This window comes from Erythrolamprus reginae, chromosome Z (assembly GCF_031021105.1).
Source record: "Erythrolamprus reginae isolate rEryReg1 chromosome Z, rEryReg1.hap1, whole genome shotgun sequence".
Taxonomy (NCBI): domain Eukaryota; kingdom Metazoa; phylum Chordata; class Lepidosauria; order Squamata; family Dipsadidae; genus Erythrolamprus; species Erythrolamprus reginae.
In genome coordinates, this window is record NC_091963.1 from 60,039,846 (window position 1) to 60,052,013 (window position 12,168).

The following is a 12,168-nucleotide window of genomic DNA, read 5'->3' on the forward strand; positions in this document are numbered from 1 at the left end:
AAAAATTAAAAAGAAAGCAATGATAAACTTTCCTAACTTCTTTCAACTGCATACTTGGGAGAAATATTTTCATCTATTTAAATTGACATGTAAAGGAAAGCTTGACTGCATTAACGTTTTATGCAGTCAGTTTTATTGAACCCAGTACCAGTGTATTTCTTTTTTTTTAAAAAGCTTCTGATTATTTATAGTTATAATTATAGTACCACCAAGATAACCTGTTCTTAATGGGATAAAATGCTCATTTCACAAAATCTTGCCCAGACATTTATTATATCAAAACACATGAAATCAATTTATCCATTTCTAACAACTCATTTCAGTAGTTATTAAATTTGGTCTCAGATTCCTGAAATTCTGGGATTCCACAAACTCAAATATTTAATTTACAATTTCTTAGTTTTAATTTCCAAAATAGTAATAGAGATAGATGTAACCCACATAAGCCACTTTGAGGTCCTTAATCCATTTTAAGAATGTATAGGGGTCCTGAGCCTGAAATGTTGGGAATCAAACATTTATTACAAACATACAGAATAGGCATATTTGTATTTGTTTAAACAATAATACCTGGAGAAATACTGGAGAAAATAATCAAAAAACAACTTTGCCACTACCTAGAAACAAACAAGATAATATCCAACAGCCAACATGGGTTTGTCAGAAACAAATCATGTCAAACCAATCTCATATCATTTTTCAACATCATAACCAAATCAGTAGACCAACGCAACGTAGTTGACCTCACATACTTGGACTTCAGCAAAGCTTTTGATAAAGTAGATCACAATCTCCTAATCCACAAATTAGAAAAAAACGGGGTAGACTTTAACACATGCAGATGGATAACCAACCGAACCCAACGAGTTGTCCTTAACGGCTCCAAACCCACATGGAAGAAGGTAGGCAGTGGGGTACCACAGGGTTCTGTCCTGGGCCCAGTGCTATTCAACATTTTCATCAATGACCTAGATGAGGGAACAGAGGGGGAACTAATCAAATTTGCAGATGACACCAAGCTGCCAGGGATAGCCAACACCCTAGAGGATAGGCTCAAAATACAGAAAGACCTACGTAGATTAACACTGTGGGCCCAAACTAACAAAATGATGTCCAATGTTGAGAAGGTAAAAAAACCCCTAGGTATATAAAACCCTAGACACGCATACAGTCTGGGAGGACTGTGAAGGGATCTCGGAGTCTTGGTGGATAATCAACTAAATACGAACCAGCAATGTGCAGCAGCGGCTAAAAAGGCCAACACAATCCTAAACTGTATCAACAGGGAGATTCACTCCAAGACCAGAGAATTATTAATACCACTCTATAACGCTCTGGTCAGACCACATCTGGAATACTGCATTCAGTTCTGGACACCACACTTCAAAAGAGACATAGAAACTCTGGAGAAGATGCAGAGAAGAGCAACCAAAATGATTAGGGGACTAGAAACCAAGAATTATGAAGAGAGATTAAATAATAATAATAATAATTATTATTATTATTATTATTATTTATTAGATTTGTACGCCCCTATCATATTTAAAAATCAAACAACACATACATACCAAACATAAAATATAAAAGCCTGGGGGAAGGTGTCTCAAGTCCCCCATGCCTGGCGATAAAGGTGGGTTTTGAGTAGTTTGCGAAAGACAAGGAGGGTGGGGGTAGTTCTAATCTCCGGGGGGAGTTGATTCCAGAGGGCCGGGGCCGCCACAGAGAAGGCCCTTCCCCTGGGGCCCGCCAAACAACATTGTTTAGTTGACAGGACCCGGAGAAGGCTAACTCTGTGGGACCTTATCGGTCGCTGGGATTCGTGCGGTAGCAGGCGGTTCCGGAGGTACTCTGGTCCAATGCCATGTAGGGCTTTAAAGGTCATAACCAACACTTTGAATTGTGACCAGAAACTGATCGGCAGCCAATGCAGGCCACGGAGTGTTGTAGAAACCAGAACCATTGCTGGAACTAGGCATGGATAGCCTAGAGAAAAGAAGGGCCAGGGGGGGGACATGATAGCAGTCTACAGGTATTTGAGTGGTTGCCACAGAGAGGAGGGGTTCATGCTGTTTTCCAGGGCACCAGAGGGTCAGACGAGGAACAACGGTTGGAAGCTGACCAAGGAGAGATTCAACCTAGAAATAAGGAATAACTTCCTGACAGTCAGAGCGATCAACCAGTGGAACGGCCTGCCAGTGGAGGTTGTGAACTCCCCAACTTTGGACATTTTCAAGAGGAGATTGGACTGTCAATTTGGCTGGGGTGATATAGGATTTCCTGCTTAAGCAGGAGATTGGACTTGATGACCTGCAAAGTCCCTTTCAACTCTAATAAATAAATAAATGTAGGCCAACCTTCACCTATTGTATGAATCCAAATTCAGTCTGTCAGATGAATGTTTTTCCTGTTCACTAAGAGTAACAATTTTGGTAAAGGAAAGTCTATTATATCCCTGGCATAACTGGCTTTGTTGTAAAACTGTATAATTAAAAACACACACCCCAAAATTGATTTAATACTGTTGTAATTTAATGACTGAAAATTTGTTGAAAAAATGGTGATCAAAAAGGCTGTCTTTAATGTCAAGAACCAGAGCAACACTGTCCTCAATGGCTCAAAGGAAAAAGATGTGAAAGCATGCAGGATCAGCGAGAGATCCCAGGAAGGATATCTATGGACAATCCGGGGTCTCAAATTAGCAGCTCCTCTCAGAAGCTCCTTGATAGTGTGATGGTAGGGACCATTGGTTGTTGAGCCGAAGAACCATTAATAAGGCCGCAACCTGCCGGCAGAGCGTGTTAAGAGCCAAACTCTTCTTTTCTTGAATTTTTTTTTCTCCAAATAACAACATACAAAAATAATATACCTTCTTTTCTTATTACAATAAAATAGTCTTGAATTAGTAAATCTTATATATTGCAGATACAATTTTTAAAATCCCATCTATTCAATTTTGGTATCAAATCATACCCTCATACTCCATTCATTCTAATTTTGTCATCCAGATAGGTCAAAATTATCCTCTAATTAAATTCAGCACTGATATCCCTTTAATAAAACAATGTTTTTAAAAAAGTTAAAATCTAAGCCATAGTGCTTCCTTCCCTCATTAAACATTTTCCACAAAATACTAAAAATTATAAAATCGTATTTTATCTAATATTTAAAAAAAAACAAATAAATCTAAACAAATAAAACCTTATGTTTACTTATTGTAATCCCATTATTTATATTTCATTAAATCTCTCCTAGTAAATTAAACCAAAACAAGGAATAAATAATCAAATTTATAAAATCAATTTGCTTAATCCAATCTACTCCATTTACCTGAATATATTTCATCATCCTATTACTATATTTCATGACGTTTAATCTTAACCTCAAACATGTTTATAAACTCCTTAGCAAACTAAATTGAAAATCGAAACTTATATAATAACATTACTTAGTCCAGTTTCAACAAATCACATTACTATATTTCATTTATTATATATAAAAATTATCAAAATTGATGTATCTACTGCTCCTACGATATGTTGAAAAGCAAAAACAAAAAAGTGACTATTATAAAACATTAAGAATTCAATTAACCTATGTCAAATCTCCCTTTCTTCTGTCTAAACTCAATAACTTTCTTTTTCATTTTATTATAGCGCTTTATTCAGGGTATCCAGGGGGAAAGCAATTTTGAAATTCCGATGTTTCCATGACATTTCCCTGTAACTTGCGATCCAGTTAAGGTGGGGTCATAGATGACATCATACCAAATGGCTACGCCATGGAGATATATCAGTAGCTGAGGAAGCAATTTGTTGCCACAGTTACGCTCATTTTTGCTTGACTCTGCCAGGCAGCACAATCTGTTTTTTTTTTAACATGATTTTTCCCTCTGACTTTTAAACGTTTTAATAGTTTGGGTTTTCCCCCTGATTTATTCCATTTTTTTCACAAATTCCCTGATAATTCCCTGATATTTCCCAAACTGCCAATTTTGCTGATATTTTTTAAAATAGTTTTTATTTAAATTTTTTAAAAACATAACAAAAAATAAACAAACATACATTTACAAAATACAAAAAGAAAAAAAAGGAAAAAAAACAAAAACAACAACAACAACATCACCATAACAAATAAGAATCAATGTATACTTTACATCATCATCTGAGGATTGAAAATGTAATTAAATATTTCCCATTCTGGTAAAAAAAAAAATCCAGTATCACTATTAATCATTTTGGTTATCCATAATCTATTAATAGTAGTTTATTTTCTAGCTGCCTTCTATACACTCTTTGTTAAGGAGGGTGGGGGCAGTTCTAATCTCCGGGGGGAGCTGGTTCCAGAGGGTCGGGGCCGCCACAGAGAAGGCTCTTCCCCTGGGACCGGCCAGACGACATTGTTTAGTTGACGGGACCCGAAGAAGGCCAACTCTGTGGGACCTAATCGGTCGCTGGGATTCGTGCGGCAGAAGGTAGTCCCGGAGATATTCTGGTCCGATGCCCTGAAGGGCTTTATAGGTCATAACCAACACTTTGAATTGTGACCGGAAATTGATCAGCAACCAATGCAGACTGCAGAGTGTTGGAGTGACATGGGCATACCTGGGGAAGCCCATGATTGCTCTCGCAGCTGCATTCTGCACGATCTGAAGTTTCCGAACACTTTTCAAGGGTAGCCCCATGTAGAGAGCATTACAGTAGTCAAATCTCGAGGTGATGAGGGCATGAGTGATTGTGAGCAATGAGTCCTGGTCCAGATAGGGCCGCAACTGGTGCACCAGGCAAACCTGGACAAACGTCCCCCTCGCCACAGCTGAAAGATGGTTCTCTAATGTGAGCTGTGGATCAAGGAGGACGCCCAAATTGCGGACCCTCTCTGAGGGGATCAATAATTCCCCCCCCCAGGGTGATGGACGGACAGATGGAATTGCCCTTGGGAGGCAAGACCCACAGCCACTCCGTCTTGTCCGGGTTGAGTTTGAGTCTGTTGACACCCATCCAGACCCCAACAGCCTCCAGGCACCAGCACATCACTTCCACTGCTTCATTGACTGGACATGGGGTGGAGATGTACAACTGGGTACCATCTGCGTACTGATGATACCTCACCCCATGCCTCTGGATGATCTCACCCAACGGTTTCATGTAGATATTGAATAGCAGGGTGGAGAGGACTGACCCCTGAGGTACCCCACAAGGGAGTAACCTCGAAATCAACCTCTGACCCCCCCACTAACACCGACTGCAACCGACCGGAGAGGTAGGAGGAGAACCACTGCAGAACAGTGCCTCCCACTCTCAGCTCCTCCAGCCGGCGCAGAAGGATACCATGGTCGATGGTATCGAAAGCTGCTGAGAGGTCAAGAAGCACCAGGACAGAGAATAAACCCCTGTCCCGGGCCCGCCAGAGATCATCCATCAACGCAACCGAAGCAGTTTCCGTGCTAAAGCCAGGCCTGAATCCTGACTGCTGAGGGCCTAGATAATCGGCTTCTTCCAAGGACCGTTGGAGTTGGAGCGCCACCACCTTCTCAACAACCTTCCCCATAAAGGGAAGGTTGGAGACTGGGCGATAGTTGTTAAGAATGGCTGGGTCCAGGGAAGGCTTCTTGAAGAGGGGGCCCACAAGTGCCTCCTTGTAGGGATCCGGAAAGGACCCCCTCCCCAAAGAAATGTTGACAATCTCCTGGACCCAGCTCCGTGTCACCTCCCTGCTGGCGGAGACCAGCCAGGAGGGACACAGATCCAGTAAGCAGGTGGCGGAACTCACAGCTCCAATGGCCTTGTCCACTTCATCAAGTGTCACCAGATCAAACTCTTCCCAGACAGATGGACAAGTACGGTCCCCAGTCACCTCGACTGACTCGTTGTCATGTCAGTCGACTCCGTTATTCAATTGGAGTCGAGGTCCATTGTTCATCAGGACCAGGAAATGGGCATAGTCAGCAGCTGCTTGAAATGTTGCAGAGGTAAGAACACCACCTGCAGCTCCAACAAGTTGATGTTAGTGTTGACCACGTCCGATGGTTGCCAGCGTCCCTGGGTCACCAGGAAGTGGGTGTGGGCACCCCACCCAAATAGACTGGCACCTGTGGTTAAAGTCAGCTGGGCAGGCTCCTTGAAAAGACAGCCATTTCGAGTGGCCAGGGATTACCACCAACACAGTTAACAGTGAACCACTTCCAGCACCCACACCAGTGCAGCTGAATGGTTGATGTTTGCTTGCTGAAACAGAAACAACCTCCATTGTAAAGTTTGAGCATACAGCCCACAGCACCACATCTGCGCATGAAATAAACATCCCCTAACAACTTGGAAAGCAGTGCCAGGATCACTTGGCATTGATGACACACCAGTTCCACCAGCTAAATGATGTTGGCCCGGCAGTCCGCTGATAGGTAAATTTCACAAGTCTTGGTGTTGATTATAGTCTCAAGATGGACGAGCAAGGTAGTGGGTGTGAGGTGGCTCTTCGGAAAGTTTACTGAAAAACCATGTGCCTGCAAGGTCCAAATAGTGAGGAGGTGGTCCTCGTGTGCACGACAGAGTGAAGGTGACTGTATGACTATATCATCCAGATAACATTGTAGACGTAAAGTGAACACTCAGAGAGACACCACCACATCCAGGAGCTTGGTTAAGGTTCTGGGTATTCATGACAGGCCAAATGGCAGGGCCCAATATTGGAAGTAAGAACCTATGAAATAAAACCTCAAGAACCATCTGCATGACTGGCGGATAGGCATGTGGAGATAAGCCTCCTTGAGATCTACTGATGTGAGCCAAACTCCTTGTCTGATGCAACTCAGGCTGGACTTGAGGGATTACATCTTGAAGCTCTTGTATATTACGTACATGTTAAACTGCTTCAAATTGAGGATGGCCCTCCAACCCCCTGAACTCTTGGGCAGCAAGAAAATGTTTGAATAGAACCCTACTCTCTTCTGACCCAGGGGCATGGCAACTGAGGAAATTAATCCATTCCCTGGACTCTCCTTAGCAGCACACAGAAGAACTATTTATTTATTCTATTATTTAATCTTCCAAGGGAAAAAAGAAAATAGTTTATTGCTAATGTAACATAATCTTGAAAAAAATCAAGAATATCTTTTTCAATTGAAATATGCAATAATTTTATATTTCATTCCCCAAAATCCTATTACAATTATTATTGCAGAGTTCTTAGTAATCTCTTTCTGTTTTCAGAAAGAATCAAGGACCCCACAATTCAATTCTGAGCTACAAATATTCTTTCCAATCAATTATTATTGTCCTGCCTCTATAAATCAATGTAGCTGAAAGTTCCTTTCAAGTTTTTTGATAGCAAAAAAATTGAATTACAAAAAGAACAAAATAAAATTACTGAAATAGTTTGAACGTGCTTGTTTAAAAGTTCACATTGACAGATTTTTCATAGCAGAGCATCGATCATCTAATAGAAAGAAGACTGTAAGTAGCCATCAATTTTGAATGAAGAATGATTCATTCTTGCCTGTTACATGTACAGTCCTAAATTTTTGATATCATGATGTATATACATGACACTTTAGATGAAATAACAAGTTAACAAATATAACATGAATTTAAAACATGCTCACATTTAATGCAGCTTCTCCACATTTTTCAATGGCAGCTAAACCCTGATTATGAATATGAGTTTCCAAAAGTTTTTTCAGTTCTCCAAGGCCATCCTGAATTCGAGACACAAGATTATACATGCGTCCTAAATCTGGGAGAAAAAAGGAAGCAAGGTTTATTTTACTTTGCATTAATATTTTTATCTCACCATCTCAGTTATTAACCCAAGAGTTAGGAAGAGATTAAGATCTGAAATATACTAAAATGATCAACTTATTTAAAACAATGTGTTTGAGGAGCAAAATGACAGAGAACATCTTCATTTCAATTATTAAGCAGTATTTTATAATCTGTGACATAAAAATAAGAGATAATACAGAAATGAAAAACTTATTTTAAAAAACATTGATGATAAAACACTTGAGGAATAATGATCACAGCTAATAGTTTTCAGAATAGAACAGAACAGAATAGAAAACAGAGTTGGAAGGGAGCTTGGAGATCTTCTAGTCCAACCCCCTGCTTAGGTAGGATACCCTATATCACTTCAGACAAATGGTTGTCCAATGTCTTATTTAAAACTTCCAGTATTGGAGCATTTACAACTTCTGAAAACAAATTGTTCCACTGATTAATTGTTCTGTCAGGAAATTTATCCTTAATTCTAAATTGCTTCTCCCCTTGATTAGTTTCCACCTATTACTTTGTCTTAGTTTTCATCCATTGTTCCAAGAGCTTTGGAGAATAGCTTGATTCCCTCTTCTTTGTGGCAACCCCTGAGATATTGGAACACTGCTATCATGTCACCCCTAGCCCTTGTTTTCCTCAGACTAGACATACCCATTTCCAGCAACCTTTTTTATATGTTTTAGCCTCCAGTCCCCTAATTATCTTGTTGTTCTTCTCTGCACTTTTTCTAGAGTCTCAACATCTTTTTTTACATTGTGGTAACCAAAACTGGATGCAGTATTCCAAGTGTGGCTTCACCAAGGCATTATAATGTGGAATTAACACTTCATGTGATCTTGATTCTATCCCTCTGTTTATTTATTTATTTATTAGATTTGTATGCTGCCCCTCTCTGCAGACTCGGGGCAGCCTAGAACTGTGTTACCTTTTTTGGAAGTTGCAGCTGGCTCATATTTAAGTGATTGTCCACTAGGACTCCAATTCCCCTCACCATTATTACTTACTATTGAGTAAGGCAGTGTTTTTCAACCAGTGTGTCGTGGCACACTAGTGTGCCGCGAGACATGGTCAGGTGTGCCGCGAAGCTCAGAGCAAGAGAGAGAGAAAGAAAACAAGAGAGAAAGCAAGCAAGAGAGAGAAAGAAAGAGAGAGAAAGAAAGAAAGCAAGAGAGAAAGAGAACAAGAGAGAAAGAAAGCAAGAGAGAGAGCAAGAGAAAGAGAGGGAGGGAAGGTGGGAGAGAGAAAGACATAGAAGGAAGTAGGGAGGGAGAGAGAAAGAGAGCAATAAAGAGGAAAGAGAGAAAGAAAGAGGGATGGAGAGAGAGAAAAAGAGAGGGAGAGAGAGGGAGAGAGAAATAGAGAGAAAGGGAGGAAGAGAGAATTTTTTTGTCCAAACTTTTTTTAGGCGCCCCCCCCTCAATGTGCCCCATGGTTTTGTAAATTTAAAAAATGTGCCGCGGCTCAAAAAAGGTTGAAAATCACTGGAGTAAGGTACCACATATACTGTACCTGTGCATTTTGTTTTTCTTGCCTAAATGTAAAGTACAGATCCTTCTATACTTAAGCATATCTTCTGGAGTGTGGGCTATTCCTGCTAGCTTGGTGTCACCTGCAATTTGAAGAGTTCCCCATATATCCCTTTGTGCAAATCATTTCTTAAGATGTTGAAGAGAATCTTGGGGTACTCCACTGCATACTAATGTAGATGCAGTTCTATTGAGGACGATATGTTGAGTGCAGTTGATCAGCCAGTTACGAATCCATCTGGTGGTGATGCTAACCTACATTTTTCTATTTTATCAAGTACAGTGGTACCTCAAGATACAAACCCGTCTTACGAACAACTCGTGATACGAACCCGGGGTTCAGAAAAATTTTGCCTCTTCTTACGAACTTTTTTCGAGTTACAAACCGGCGTTCGGAGACTGCTGGGAAGCCGCGCGGCTGTTTTAAAAGGTGACAGCCGGGCGGCGGGGCTTCCCAGAAGCCTCCCGAACGCCGGTTCGTAACTCGAACAAAGTTCGTAAGAAGAGGCAAAATTTTGCTGAACCCCGGGTTCGGTTCGGGAAGTTGCTGGGAAGCCCCCCAGGCCGGCTGCGACCTTTTAAAACACCCGCGCCGCTTCGCAGCTGTCTCCCGAAGCCGAACGCGGAAGTTCGGCTTTAGCGTTCGGCTTCAGGAGACAGCTGCGAAGCGGCGCAGGTGTTTTAAAAGGTCGCAGCCGGCCTGGGGTGCTTGCCAGCATCCCCCCCCAAACCCGGGTTTGGGGTTCGGGGGGGTGCTGGCAAGCCCCCCAGGCCAGCTGTCACCTTTTAAAACAGCCGCGCGGCTTCCCAGCAGTCGCCGAAAGCTGTTTTTTTGCTGGGGTTTTTTTGGTTGCACGGATTAATTGACTTTACATTGTTTCCTATGGGAAACAATGTTTCCTCTTACGAACCTTTTGTCTTACGAACCTCCTCCTTGCACCAATTAAGTTCGTATCATGAGGTATTACTGTACTAGGTTATGGTCTATTTTATCAAATACAGTGATACCTTGTCTTACAAACTTAATTGGTTCCGGGACGAGGTTTGTAAGGTGAAAAGTTTGTAAGACGAAACAATGTTTCCCATAGGAATCAATGGAAAAACGATTAATACGTGCAGGCCCAAAACTCACCTCTTTTGCCAGCCGAAGCACCCATTTTTGCGCTGTTGGGATTCCCCTGAGGCTCCCCTCCATGAGAAACCCCACCTCCAGACTTCCCTGTTTTTGTGATGCTGCAGGGGAATCCCAGCAGCACAAAAACAGGTGCTTCACTGGCAACAGAAGTCCAGAGGTGGGGTTTCCCAGCGAGGGGAGCCTCAGCGAAATTGCAGCATCACAAAAACACGGAAGCCCTTGAAATCTCACCTCCGGATTTCCGTGTTTTTGTGATGCTGCGATTTCGCTGAGGCTCCCCTCGCTGGGAAACCCCACCTCCAGACTTCTGTTGCCAGTGAAGCGCCCGTTTTTGCATTGCTGGGATTCCCCTGCATCATCGCAAAAACACGGAAGTCCAGAGGTGGTGTTTCCCATGGAGGGGAGCCTCAGGGGAATCCCAGCAGCGCAAAAACGGGCGTTTTGCTGGCAACAGAAGTCCGGAGGCGGGGCATCCCAGTGGCGGTGGCTTGGGTTTGTAAGGTGAAAATAGTTTGGAAGAAGAGACAAAAAAATCTTAAACCCTGGGTTGTATCTCGAAAAGTCTGTATGACGTGGGGTTTGTAAGACAAGATATCACTGTACCTTATTGAAGTCCAAGTAAATTGCATGACTATAATTTCTGACAAATTAATAAAAATATTCATTGAGAACCCAAGATATTTTCTTATTTGATATTACCCAGCTGCAATCAGTTAACTCTCGATAAATGGATGAGAAATTATTTCCAAATCATACCAAAAATGTAAATCATACAGAAACAAGTTCAACCTTCATTTCATAATTTATCAAAAGTAAGTGTCTATCAATTAAATATGGGAAAGCTCACCTTCATTTTTGTCAGCATCCAATAGATTCTGAAACTCTGTATGAAAGATCTCTAAATGTTTTTCAATTAGTACTTGTTCACATTTCCGTGCTAATTCATCTTGTGTGCTCTCATGCAGGTATACCTGAACCCTACGCTGTTCCTCCAAAAGACGAGCCTCCGCCTATAAAATAAATACATGTTGTCTAAATTCCAAAATCAAGACATAGAAACATATACCATAAATACTTGGAGTAATTATGTGATATCTCTGTAATTTTGTTTCATTATTTTTATCCAGAAATAACTTATTAAGAAGGAAATGGGAGAATTATTTAACCCTGTTAGTTTATTTTAGAATTTTGTGATTTACACTTGTTTGAGATTTTAAAACTATGTTAAATATTTCAAAATTCCATTTTCACCTACTGTTATTTTTCATTCTTGAAATAATATGTTTCAGAATGTTTTCCTTCTGTTTGAAGTAAAGAATTATTTCAGTTCCTTTGTTTATGAACGAATATCTGTATTAGTTAAACAAGTTAAGAAAAACACTTATGCTCACTATATGTGTGCTTAACTTTGTAGCTAGTTCCTACTTGCAGTTCAACAACTACCAGACAAAACAAGTAGCTTAAATTCCTACTTCAAATATAGTACCAATTATTTTTAGATCCAGGAACTTGCAATATAACCATAGTACCTTTTTCATGTATTCTGTAACTGGGTTTTGTTGCAAAAATTCAGTACTCTCTCTTGTATAGAATCTTTCTGTGTCAGCAAGAAATTGAGATTCAAAAGACTCTTTATATACAGTCAATGTAGGCCCCTTAGCAAAAGTATCATCTTCATTCAGTCCCAGCTCCACTAAAAGAAAACAAATGTAAAAAAGGTTCAATTAATTTTAGAGTACGT

The 12,168-nt window shown here is 40.8% G+C and overlaps 1 protein-coding gene across 3 annotated transcripts in view; it reads right to left on the reverse strand.

Annotated features, from left to right (window-relative positions):
• The window catches only part of CUL1 (cullin 1), a 128,922-nt gene that overhangs the window by 47,590 nt on the left and 69,164 nt on the right, over window positions 1–12,168 (reverse strand). For all 3 annotated transcript variants that reach the window (XM_070766814.1, XM_070766813.1, XM_070766815.1), the window contains exons 7-9: window positions 11,957–12,120; window positions 11,275–11,437; window positions 7,598–7,728 (exon numbers count right to left, since the gene is read on the reverse strand). In XM_070766814.1, coding sequence (XP_070622915.1) covers window positions 7,598–7,728; window positions 11,275–11,437; window positions 11,957–12,120 — 458 coding nt within the window. The remainder of the gene's footprint in view (window positions 1–7,597; window positions 7,729–11,274; window positions 11,438–11,956; window positions 12,121–12,168) is intronic.